The following is a 12,911-nucleotide window of genomic DNA, read 5'->3' as shown; positions in this document are numbered from 1 at the left end:
GCTCCTGAGCTGAGCTGGACCTCAGGAGGGAAAACCTGAGGAAGAGAGGAAGCGCAGCCACTCTGAGTCCTAACGGAGTGGAGCTGGGAGGCTGACCAGACTCAGAGGCAACTGGAATTGAGATGGGCCTGATTCAACATGAGCAGGACCTGTGGGGATGGTATGCATCAATTGCAGCAAATGTCTCTGATATTTGCCTGAGGCTTCCTGCCAGGCAAAGGCCTTGGCACTTTGAGTTAAGCCGCATCCTGGGTCCATTGCCCTCTCGTGGCCACTCCCATACACCCTCCAGCAGGTGTTTGGGGTCTAGGCGCAGGGCCTGCCTGAATTATTGTGTCTGCAGTGACTGGCAAGTGTTCAGTAAATGTTTGCTGAATGAGTAGATGAGACCATTTAATAACTGTACATTTCAGACTGGCCCTGGGGTCACCAAATACATATAACGAAGCCCAGATTTTCCAGCAGAAGATTTTTCAATCAGCATTTCCCTAGATCCTTAGAAATTAGAATTCCATTTGAATGCAGAGTTCCAAAGAATAGCAAGGAGAGAAATAAAGCCTTCTTCAATGATCAATGTAAAGAAAAAGAGGGAAACAATCAAATGGGACAGACTAGAGATCTCTTTGAGAAAATTAGAGATACCAAGGGAACATTTTGTATAAAGACGGGCACAATAAAGGACAGAAATGATATGGACCTAACAGAAGCAGAAGATATTAAGAAGAGGTAGAAAGAATACATAGAAGAACTATACGAAAGAGATCTTCATGACCCAGATAACCATGACGCTGTGATCACTCACCTAGAGCCAGACATCCTGGAATGTGAAGTCAAGTGGGCCTCAAGAAGCATCACTACAAACAAAGCTAGTGGAGGTGATGGAATTCCAGTTGAGCTGTTTCAAATCCTGAAAGATGATGCTATGAAATGCTGCACTCAATATGCCAGCAAATTTGGAAAACTCAGCAGCGGCCACAGGACTGGAAAAGGTCAGTTTTCATTCTAATCCCAAAGAAAGGCAATGACAAAGAATGTTCAAACTACCACACAAGTGTACTCATCTCACACACTAGCAAAGTAATGCTCAAAATTCTCCAAGCCAGGCTTCAACAGTACATGAACCATGAACTTCCAGATGTACAAGCTGGATTTAGAAAAGGCAGAGGAACCAGAGATCAAATCGCCAACATCTGTTGGATCACTGAAAAAGCAAGAGGGTTCCAGAAAAACATCTACTTCTGCCTTATTGACTATGCCAAAGCCTTTGACTGTGTGGATCACAACAAACTGTGGAAAATTCTTTAAGAGATGGAAATGCCTGTCTCCCAAGAAATCTGTATGCAGGTCAAGAGGCAACAGTTAGAACTAGACATGGAACAACAGACTGGTTCCAAATTGGGAAAGAAGTACATCAAGGATGTATATTGTCACCCTGCTTATTTAACTTATAAACAGAGTACATCATGAGAAATGCCAGGCTGGATGTGGCACAAGCTGGAAGCAAGATTGGTGGGAGAAATATCAATAACCTCAGATATGCAGATGACGCCACCCTTATGGCAGAAAGCAAAGAAGAACTAAAAAGCCTCTTGATGCAAGTGAAAAAGGAGAGTGAAAAAGCTGGCTTAAAACTCAACATTCAGAAAACTAAGATCATGGCATCTGGTCTCATCAGTTCAGTTTGGTTCAGTCACTCAGTTGTGTCCGACTCTTTGTGACCCCATGAACCCCAGCATGCCAGGCCTCCCTGTCCATCACCAACTCCCGGAGTCCACCCAAACCCATGTGCGTTGAGTTGGTGATGCCATCCAACCATCTCATCCTCTGTCATCCCCTTCTCCTCCTGCCCTCAGTCTTTCCCAGCATCAGGGCCTTTGAGTCTGCTCTTCGCATCAGGTAGCCAAAGTATTGGAGTTTTAGCTTCAACATAAATCCTTCCAATGAACACAAAGGACCAATCTCCTTTTGGACTGGTTGGATCTCCTTGCAGTCCAAGGGATTCTCAAGAGTCTTCTCCAACACCACAGTTCAAAAGCATCAATTCTTCAGTGCTCATCTTTCTTTGCAGTCCAACTCTCACATCCATACATGACTATTGGAAAAACCATAGCCTTGACTAGATGGTCCCAGTGCTTCATGGCAAATAGATGGGAAAACAATGGAAACAGTGAAAGAGGCTTTTTTTTTTTTTTTTGCCCTTCAAAATCACTGCAGATGGTGACTGCAGCCATGAAATTAAAGGACACTTGCTCCTTGGGAGAAAAGCTATGGCCAACCTAGATAGCATATTAAAAAGCAGAGATACTACTTTGCCAACAAAGGTCTGTTTAGTCAAAGCTATAGTTTTTCCAGTAGTCATGTATGGGTGTGAGAGTTGGACTATAAAGAAAGCTGAGAACCGAAGAATTGATGCTTTTGAACTGTGGTGTTGGAGAAGACTCTTGAGAGTCCCTTGGACTGCAAGGAGATCAAACCAGTCCATCCTAAAGGAAATCCTTAAAGGATTTATTAGGAAATGAAATATTCATTGGAAAGACTGATGCTGAAGCTGAAACTCCAATCCTTTGGCCACCTGATGTGAAGAACTGATTCATTTGAAAAGACCCTGATGCTGGGAAATATTGAAGGCAGGAGGAGAAGGGGACGACAGAGGGTGAGATGGTTGGATGGCACCACTGACTTGATGGACGTGAGTTTGAATAAACTCCGCAGTTTGGTGATGGACAGGGAAGCCTGGCGTGCTGCAGTGCATGGGGCCTCAAAGAGTCGGACCTGACTGAGCAACTGAACTGAATTGAACTTAGGAATTCTAGAATTCAGAATTAGAGAGTTGGAAGGGTCTTGAGGTAGAAGGAGGGGATATGAGTTGGCAGGAAACTAATACTTTATTGAGTGCATTCTATGTGCTCGATTCTGGACCAAGCACTTTACCTGCTGATTCATTTGATATCCTCACAGCTCTGTGAAGTTGGTCCTTTCTCATGTGATTAATGTGAAACAGCCCCAGAGTAGTTAAATGACTTTATCCAGGCTATGTAACCAGTAAGGTGCAGTCAGAGTTTGAAGCCATGTCAGTCCAACTCTGCTATTCCCTTCCATGAGTGCTGGCATCAGTGTGCTATGTGACTTGAGGGCTTTAAGTCACCTGGGAGTAGTTTGTCCTTCTGTGGGATGAGGGGTTGGCACGTGATGCTCCCGGGTCTGTCCAGGTGCCAGTTCTGGTCCCACGTGGCTTGCTGTCCAGCCTTCACCTTCACAGATCAGTTTAGGGGGGAGACTTGACCAGGTGATGGATCATTCTACAGGGCCCCTTCCTCAGAGCTCTTTTCCCATCTGAGCATCTGTGTTTGCATCTCGTGTTTTAGAAATGTTCTTTGCAGAGCAGGAGGGAATGGGGACCAATCCCTGTGGGGCTGTACGGCCCTGAGTGACTGGCTTGTCTGTGAAGGTTTTAGGGATGTGGCCATGACTTAATGCCCGGGCGCAAGGGACTCCCCCAGTTCAGAGAACCCCACAGCCCTGGGAGCAAGTGGGAGAGGGGAGCCGAGCAGGCCTGTAGTGGGTTGGGTTGGAGGGGGCTCAGGCAGCCTCTGGGTTGGCCAGGCCAGATGGGTGTGCCCTGATTTGCAAAGAAATGGAAAGATGGAGATAATTGCTCTGTGAGAAATGGAATGGCCTCCGAACACAGCTAAGTTTTCTCCCTTCATCTTCAGAGGGGCTGGAGGCTGGGGGCGCAGCTGCTGCCTGCCTGGGAATGGGAAGGCTGAGGCCTTAAAGTCTAGGGCTGCGTCTGTAGGAGAGGGAGGCAGATGCTTCGTGAATTTGTCGGCTTCTACCCCTCTGCCTTCCTGCTTCTCCCCCGCCCCAGGGATATGCTGTGATTTCCCTCTGAAGCTGACTAATGTCAAGACCACTTGGTCTCCTCTGGGCTTGAGGGCACAGGGGCAGGCCAGCCTTCTGACCCTGATTAATGGGCACTGCAGTTCTCCGTGGTGCCGTTTTCAGGATTTGCAGCCCGAGCTTTCCCAGGCGAGGAGAAAGCAGAATTTACCGGTTTGGTGGAGCCCTAGGACGAGGATGTTTACCGTGTCTCAGGAGGTGACTCTAATCCCGATTGATCCCAGTGGGCAAACTCCTGGCAGGGCCTCCATGTTGACGCTGGGAATTTCTGCTGCTCTTCTGCGGTCACGGAATCACTCTTTTGGAGATTAAGAGCTATGGATTTATTTTTTAAAACTTTTTTTTTTAAGTGCAGGGAGATTAGAAAGCCTTCAACATAAGCCCGGCCCCTGGAGGGATTCCTGGAGGGTCGGAGGCTTCATCAAGGCGAAGGGTGAAGCTCTTAATTATGGGCTGATCGTGGCTCCTCTTCTCATCTGCACTAATCAGACCCCAGCAAGGCCAATAAACAGAGCGGGGCTTGGGGACTGGGGAGCAGCTGAGAGCAGTGGGGAGATGAAGGGGAAGGTCAGCTAGAAAGGATGATAACCTTGGCATTTACCCCAGTGATTGCAAACTTGGCTTTTTGTTTTATTCGGGAAAAAAACAGAGAAGTGTGTATGTGTGTGTGTGTGTATTCTATAAATAGAAGATAGAAATCTCTCTCTATACCCACACGCTGGGAAGAATGTGAGGTGTTTGCTTTATCAGTCTCACTCTGGGGTTTGCTTCTGCCGCGTCCCGAGCCTGAAAGCGCCTTTTCATGAGGCTCTCGGAACTCCGGGCAGTACCCCCCCACCCCTCCCCGCTGACTGCAGCTAGCTTGAGGTATTGAGTGGGCTTCAATGCCCGCCCTGTGCTGGTTCCAGGAGCAGACATCCCCCGGCGCTGCCGGGGTGGCCCAGGCAGGAGTCTGTGAATTGCTCTCAGGATGTCGTGGTGCCCGCTGTATCCGTCGCCAACAGATTGGTGTCTCTGCGGTGTGATGTCAGTGCAGGGTGGGATGCCTCGTACGCTGAGACCTGCTGGCAGTACAGGTTTTTGGTGGCCTCTGTCAGGACAGACACAGGCAGTGTGGCTGGTCCTGGGACTCGGGATGGCTGAGAGGTCCAGGGGAGGTGGTTAGCTGTAGAATCGACAATTTGTGGAGTCGACAAAGACAGTTTCAGCCCCCTCTCTGTACCAGCAATGCTCTGGGTGCTGGGGATGGCAGTGGACACAACAGACCAAAACCCCTGCCCTCAAGCAGTGTGTCTGTGTTTTAACTGTGTGCTAGGAGACCTGGGCTTGATCCCTGGGTTGGGAAGGTCCCCTGGAGAAGGGAACGGCAACCCACTCCAGTGTTCTTGCCTGGAGAATCCCATGGAGAATCGAACCTGGCAGGCTATAGTCCATGGGGTCCCAAAGAGTCGGACACAACTGAGCAACCAACACACACACACAAAGGGAAGGAAAATGATGGACAGGTTCCAAGGCTCCAAGAGAAGAGCTGAGGCCATACCCAGAAGGTTCATATACGAGAGCAGCACTTTTCAAAGTGAAGACAACCGTTCAGCAATGTAGGACAGGGACAAGTGCGTGGCACCCATGTGTCCCTCTCCCATCCTGCGCCTGCAACAGACATCACTAATCAACCGCGGCATGCTCCCTTCAGCCCCACTCCTCAGGAGAGCATTCCAAGTAGCTACTACCAATCGATCCCCAGCGTCGTGACTGGAAACCCCCAGGGCCCAGAGCCTGACCGCTGCCACCCCTGCTGCCCACGCAAAGTTGCCGAGAAGGAAGGGCTCCCGGGAGGAGGCTGGGATGGACAGAGAGCAGGTTCCAGGTGCATGGACCAGGTTCCAGTGTCCAAGATTTTGGCACATTCAGGATGAGAAGGCAGGTGGTGGAAGCGAAGCAGGTGGGGGACGATTTTTGCACAGATGGACCGTGAGGTCATCACAGCTGATCCTGGGGCAGAGGCCATCTGTCTGCCTGCCCTCTGCCCTGGTTTTACGCATCTTGCCTAACGTGAGCAGCTGGTGTCTGGCCAGGTGTTTGTGGCCATCAGAGAGACAAGCTGGATTCCACAGGTGCTGGTGCTGGCAGGGGCCCAGGAGAAGAAGGGATCTTCAGAGGATGCTGCCAACTCTGTGGTCTGCTCAGCCTGCAAGGCTGACCCAGGCCAGGACAGTAGGCCCAGGCGAAGCAGAGGGAATCTTTGCTGTGATGCCTCTTTAATACCCAGTGGTAGAGCCCCTTTAACACCAGATGCCAGGCACAGAAGGCTCTCAAGTGTTAGCATAAACAGGAGGATATGAACTCTGAGGACGCAGATGGTGGGACTGGGACTTCCTCCAGACTTGATGGAGAGGAGCAGAGTTGACCAAACTAGCATCCCAAAGAACTCTGTTGCTACAGAGGTCACTAGAAAGTTCTATGGGAAAGACTGAGTGAAACAACCAAACAGGTGTCTTTACTCTGGGTCTTCCCAGAGCCCAAGGTCTGCTCAGATACACTGAATATTTAAGATGAGGACATAGCACGCAGCATTTCCTGAACTTAGTCACTCATGGCAACTTTGGTCTGGGAGATTTTATCAGTAGCTCATGGGGCTAGTGCTTCATAGAACCCATATTTGGAAAATGCCTGCCAAAGTTTCCCATGTTGCCAGTGCAAACCCTCCTAGACTCTCCACCAGCACCTGCACGTTCCTGCCTCCACGTGCTTCCTTATGCAGTACTTGCCCCGAAGGCCCTTTATCTGCCCTCCGTTTCCGTATTCTGTCACTCAGCCATGTCTGACTCTCTGCAACCCCATGGGCTATATGTAGCCCGCCAGGCTCCTCCGTCCATGGTCTATCTTTAGTCCCATCTGCTCCACCAAGTTTTCTATAAGACTCCAGGGGACTCAACTGCTTGCTGCTTTAGCCTCTGCAAATGGACTGTAGTTAACTTGGGTTATTTCTTTGCATCCTGGAAGCATAGCCCAGGGCTGGGCAAGTAGCACTCCAGGAGTTTGATTAGTTAAGGCCCTGCCAGGTGTGCAGAGTAGCTATACCTGTAGGCAGGTGTCAGCCTCACCTCCAGGTGAGCAGGTGTAAAGCAGCCAATCGGGAAAGAAATTTCTCCACCTCCTGAACTTCACTCCCTTCCTCTGCGGCTTACTGTGCGGGGAGCATGGACCAGAGGGGAGGGGACCGGCTGAACTGTTTACATGTTTTCTTCCTCTGAAGGGAAACCAGGGGCATTTTATTATTTAATTATTAATGCCCCGAATCAGATAGTGCCCGCTGTGTTAACCTCTGTCACTCCGAATGGAGTCAGCCTAATAACCACCAAGGCAGGATTGATTTTCCCTCAGCATCTCAGAAGCATATGTCTTTGGGATCTGTCCTCAGAGAGAGAGCCTGGGGAAGCCCCATTAAAGTTAATGGCGATGAGTTGCCCCCATGTGGGGACGGCTCCTCTGTGGCTGCTCTTCACTCCACCTCAGCGAAGTGGCTGAGACAAGTAGAAACACATTTTCTCAAATCAGATCCCAAAAGGAACTGACTGGCAACAGCCTAGGACTCGACCTGAGTTTCAAAGCATTTATGGACACGTCAGAAAGATGAAGTCAACACTCTGGCAAAGACGTCAGGGCAAGATGGGAGGCGATGGGCACTGGACTGTGTGGCCAGGCTGTAAGCTAGATGAGTGCAGCGCGCCTGGCATGCTGTAGGTGCCAAGCCATGCAGAGGGGAGGGCGCCTGGGCATGGATGGTGTTTGGAGGTGCAGAACTGAGGGAGAAGGGCATTGAGGGCAGGGGAGCAAGGCTCAGGGGTGAGAAAAAAACTGAAAATGAGACTGGTGTGACCTGGGGAGGAGGGAAGGGTGGCAAGCTTGCCTCTTTTAGACTGGCCATGTTCAAAGAAAGAGCCTGAGGGCTGAGGGGGTCCTAGAGGGGTGGACTCTTGTACCCGCAGGCTGGCATCTTTTCCCCCAACCACACCACCACAGAGGCAGACTTGGCCTCAGACAGGGAACTTTGTGAATATTGGTGATCGGCTGTTCGAGGCTTGGGTGTGAGTCCTGGGGATCACCCTCTGCTCTGTAGCCTTGACACACTCCCACGACTGAGGAGCGAGGTGTCAGATCCACCTGGCGGGCTGTGTCCTGCGCTCCCGCCTCCACTCCCACCTCCTGCGCGCTTCTCCAAACACCTGTTACCCTCTCTGTGCCCGGGGGTCCAGGTATCTCAGTGGGAAATCAGCCAAACTGCCCTGTCCAGATTTGACTCAGAGGGAAAGGTTTTCACAAAGATTTAAACAGATCTCCTCAACTATAGCCAGGATCCACGTTACATTTGCCACCCCTCTCCCACCAGCATGGATCAAAAGCAGCCAGAGCACGATCTCCACTAGTCCAGGTGGCCTCACCCTTTGATATTCTAAGCTTCATAAATTTGAAGATGCAGCTGGGGGTGGGGGTAGGGCGGGGTGGGGTAGGGGGAGGTCCTCTCAGAAAAACGCTCGAGATTACAGCGTGGCCCTGGCTCAGATGGTGAAGAATCTGCCTGCAATGCAGGAAACCTAGGTTCGATCCCGGGGTTGGGAAGATCCCTCGGAGAAGGGAATGGCTACTCACTCCAGAATGCTTGCTTGGAGAATTCCATGGACAGAGGAGCCTGGCAGGCTACAGTCCAATGGGTTCCAAAAACACGACTGAGCAACTAACACACAGGATCAGCCAAAGTAATGAGACGGGGACTTCTCTGCGGGTCCAGTGGCTAAGACTCTGACCTCCCAATGCAGGGGGCCCAGGTTTGATCCCCGGTCAGGGAACTAGATCCCATGTGCCTACAACAAAGATCAAAGGTCCCTTGTGCTGCAGCTAAGACCTAGCACAGCCAAATAAATAAATAAATATTTTTAAAAAAAATCCACAACAGAGTAAGGAGACAAGGCCATGGAGAGAATCAGGCATCTCTGCCCAGCGGGCAGACATTGTACGCCTTTCTGTGCGTCCTTTGTTTCTGTATCTGATGCCTGATCAGCCCAACCTGCACCTGGAAGAAGATGCCCGTCCCCCAAACTCAATGCCTGTCTTGGGCAGTTCCTTCTCTTCCCAAAGGGGAAGGTCTCACCTTCTCTGGGAGGAGAATGCGTTGAAATGCCTGGCAGCCCTAGCACTGTGAGGCCCAGGGAGTGCGGAGCCATCTCTCCAGGTACTGATGGAGTTGGCAGGGTGAGCCGGTGGGGGAGTGAGGAGTGGCTGCGGCTGGTGACTGCTGGACACTGCGAATCGTGCAGAATCGCTTTTCTCTTTTGGTTAGCCGATTTTCAGAATCCATTTACCCAGATTATCTCCAGATCTCAAACAGAGAGAAAAGCCTCATTAATCATCAATTGGACCCCCATGGTTACATAGAATTTGTGACAATTTGTTTATCTTTGAAGGAGCTGCTAAGAAAGAGTTTAACAAGGAAAGTACTGAGGCAGGGGAGGAGAGAGTTTAACCTTTCACGAAGGCAGGCGCTCCATTTGGCTTCCCTCTGAGTGCAGCCTGGGGGCGTGTGCAGCGTCCCTGCCACTCTTCACTGCCCCCAAGAAGGCTGAGCGCTTCCTCGTCGGTAAACTCTGGGCCAACAGATGAGAAATCCTCAAGCTTTTCAAGCCTGGGGACCCCTTTTCAATGTCAAAATATTTTCTATACCATCCCTGCCCCCAGGTATTAGAAGCTGCCTTTTTTTTTTTTTTTTTTTTTTAGTGTGGCTGATTGAGAATAAAAGCTCCTCTGAATTCGGTAAAGCTTTTAAGCAAATCACAATCACATCTATGAACACATGAAATATAGCGCTGTCTCTCTGAGTCACAGTATTCTTTCAGTCTGTAGCTGATGTTGGAGCATGTATGGATTGCAGGTCCCCTGGAGGTAGCTCTGGGGCCCCCCAACGCCCCCACTAGAATGGGAACCCTCGGCCAGTTCTCTAAGGCTATAGCATGGAGTCCTGGACAGGAGGGAGCCTCGGAGGTCATTTCAGCTATTCCTACATTAATGGTTCTCTGCCTCTATGAGGAGCCCTCTGATAGGGAATCCTCAGTTCCAGGGACCCCAGGGGGTTGGCATCTGTGTAGGCCCACTTAACACCTGTCTTAGGCTGTCACTTCAGGGGCTGGGATCAAGCTACTTCCTCAAACCCCTTACCGGGCTGTCCAAGCCCTTCACCTGCCGGTGGGCATGATGTGCAGAGACATATTACCCTGGCTGTCAGTAGGTGATAGCCCATGGGACCAAGAGAAGCAAGGGCCAGCCTTCTGGGCAACTTGTTTGACCAGAGCTGCCAAGAAGGATTTTCTCAGCTTCGCTGTTCCCAGGGCCACACCAGATATCTTTCTTCTCTGTCTTCATTGAAGGAAAGAGTCGAGAGAGGAAGTCAATGGGCAAAGCATAACATAGATGAGGGACTTTCCTGGTGGTCCAGTGGCTAGGATTCCCCACTCCCATTCAGCGGGTATGGGTTCTCTCCCCAGTCAGGGAACTAGGATCTTGCATGCTCCACAGGGCGGCCAAAAAAAAGGTTGAGGGAGAAGGGACAGGGGAGGGTGCTGCTTTTAAGGTAATGGATCAGAGTTTCTTGGTCCAAGGATAGACTCAGGGGCTTCAGGACACCCTGAAATCACAGCCAAATGGTGTGCATGTGGGCATATTTCAGGAGAGTTCTGTGACTTTCACTAGATTCTAAAAGCAGTCCATGAACCAAAACACTTTGAGAAGCTCTGGCCAGAGATTTAACGTCTCCCTGACTCAGGCTTCCCACTACCCAGTTACTCAGAACTGGTGAAGTGTTACTGTGTTAGTCAAAGCCTGCAAGTGTGGAATATCAGATGCTCATTACATGATGATAATGCAGAACTTTGCAGCTTAGCGAACCTCTTCCGCCACTTCATATAAGGCGCCTCGGTGCCAGATGCCTGGGAAGATGCTGTGATTAATGACACTGCTCTCTTTGTTCTTCCTTGCAGGGCCCAGGATGGTGCGCTCAGTGGCAGGACTCATTGTCTGCTCGCTCCTGCAAATCGTCCTCTCCCTGAACCCCGAGGACCCCAATGTGTGCAGCCACTGGGAGAGGTAGGATGGCCACACACTCCCTGGGGGCTTCACCCAGGTCTTGGCACTGCTGGGAAGCCATCCACCAAGGGCCTGCAGTCCAGCTGGGGACACAGCACCATCCTGAACAGCAGGCCAAACCCACATAGATTCTGTCTGAGACTACGGGGGTGGGGATGAGGGTGGGGGCGCTGAGTGACAGGCAATGAGGCAGCCTGGTAGCTGACACCTTCTTCCCTGAATTCGCACTTCCAGCCACTTTACAGATGGGGAAAAAGAGTTCCAGAGGGGCTCAGTGACCAACCCCTATAAAGATGAAGAGAAGGGACTGTGGTCCAGAGGTTTTGTTCTCCGAGGCTGCGGTGCCTTCCTGGTCTCCCAGGACTGGCAGCAATGCAGCAGCTCGGATGTGTGAGCCTGGGGGTGTGGGCCGACCGGGGAAGGGCAGCTGCGTTCTGGCCTCGGCACTAGGTCCGGGGGAACAGGCCAGGGCCCTGCAGAGGGCCTGACTTTGAAGCACAAGGTGAAAGTATTGATTCTGGTGAGCAGAAAGACAGTGACCGGAGACCCAATCAGGAAAAACCGAATTAAACCCTGGAATTGATTGGCCATGCTGACCAGGATGACTCTGCCACTTAGATGTTAATAAATCAAATGAATAAAATTAAGATGGGGACCCGATGAGGGAAGCGGTGGTAGAGGAGGGCTGGTGAGTGGGGGAGGGGATCATGCTCCATGCCCGTGAGGGTGAATGTCCCAGCCCCACGGCAGGGAGTGTCCTCTCACCGGGGGACCTGGAGAGACTGGCTGAGGAGGCGGAGGGATGCTGTTGCCTCCAGTGACCAGGTGCTCCATGAGGGGTCCGGCAAAGTTGAGACTGGAGTGGAAAGGCTGGAATGGAAGTGGGCGGCCCCTTTTTGGGGAAGTGGGAAGAACAGCGATGCAATCAGTGATGAGATCTTGGTTCACGCCCATCTGGAGTTTTCCATCTGTTAGCCCTGTGACTTTTGGATGTCTCTGAACCACTCCCAGACTACCTCTGTCTCTTTGAAATAGGGGGCAGAATTACCCCTGCCTCACAGGCTTGTTGGATGATCAGGGTACCAGTTTCCTGAAAGGGCTTTGAGGACCACTGCTGCTGCTGCTAAGTCGCTTCAGTCGTGTCCGACTCTGTGTGACCCCATAGACAGCAGCCCACCAGGCTCCCCCGTCCCCGGGATTCTCCAGGCAAGAACACTGGAGCTCAATTATTGCCTTTTCTTGTTGACGACTCAGCTCTGCAGGGACAGTTAGCATCGATCCTGCTGCACATCAGGCCCCCTGAAGAGCAGGTGAAAAGCAGAGTCTCGTGGGTCCTCTCTGCCCAGACTTTGATCCCCTAGGTCTGGGGCGGAGCCTATGCAGATACAGTTTTATAAGCTTTCTGTGACTCTGAGGGGATTCCTGACCCTTTACCCCTCCCAGTTTGGGGGAATGTAAACCTTTTTTTTCCCCAGTGGGTGAGGGAGAAGGCAGGTGACTTCCACATTAGGCTTTGGTTTGCAGACCTCAGTCTCAGCAGCCTTGTCTCATCCACCTTTCCCAGCTGGGGTACCATTGCTTCCTGCTGAGTCTGTGTTGTATCCTAGCTTCTGGGAGGCCTCCTTCCTGTCTGCTTACCTCTGCCTTCCCAGTGCCTCCAACCTCTCCTCCAGGAAGCCTTCCCTGATGGCAGGACCCACCCTGACTTCCCTCTTCTCTGAGTGCCATGTGTACCAGTGGGTCAGTTCAAACTTAAATCAAACTCTCTAATTTTCTAAATCTGCCCAAAATGAACTCCTTTGGAATGTGAAAATATTCTGATCAAAACCTGCACTGAGCAGGCATTATGGGCTGTTTGGGCCATCAGCTGAATTACT

The 12,911-nt window shown here is 51.1% G+C and overlaps 1 protein-coding gene across 1 annotated transcript in view; it reads left to right on the top strand.

The window, feature by feature from the left end:
* The first annotated feature begins 10,936 nt into the window (after positions 1 to 10,936).
* The window catches only part of MEGF11 (multiple EGF like domains 11), a 249,764-nt gene continuing 247,789 nt past the window's right edge, over positions 10,937 to 12,911 (top strand). The window contains exon 1 of the mRNA XM_052646651.1: positions 10,937 to 11,034. Within this exon, the coding sequence (XP_052502611.1) occupies positions 10,937 to 11,034 (98 nt within the window). The remainder of the gene's footprint in view (positions 11,035 to 12,911) is intronic.

This window comes from Budorcas taxicolor, chromosome 10 (genome assembly GCF_023091745.1).
Source record: "Budorcas taxicolor isolate Tak-1 chromosome 10, Takin1.1, whole genome shotgun sequence".
NCBI lineage: Eukaryota > Metazoa > Chordata > Mammalia > Artiodactyla > Bovidae > Budorcas > Budorcas taxicolor.
The sequence above is the reverse complement of the archived record's forward strand: the minus strand, read 5'-3'. Positions and strand labels throughout refer to the sequence as shown.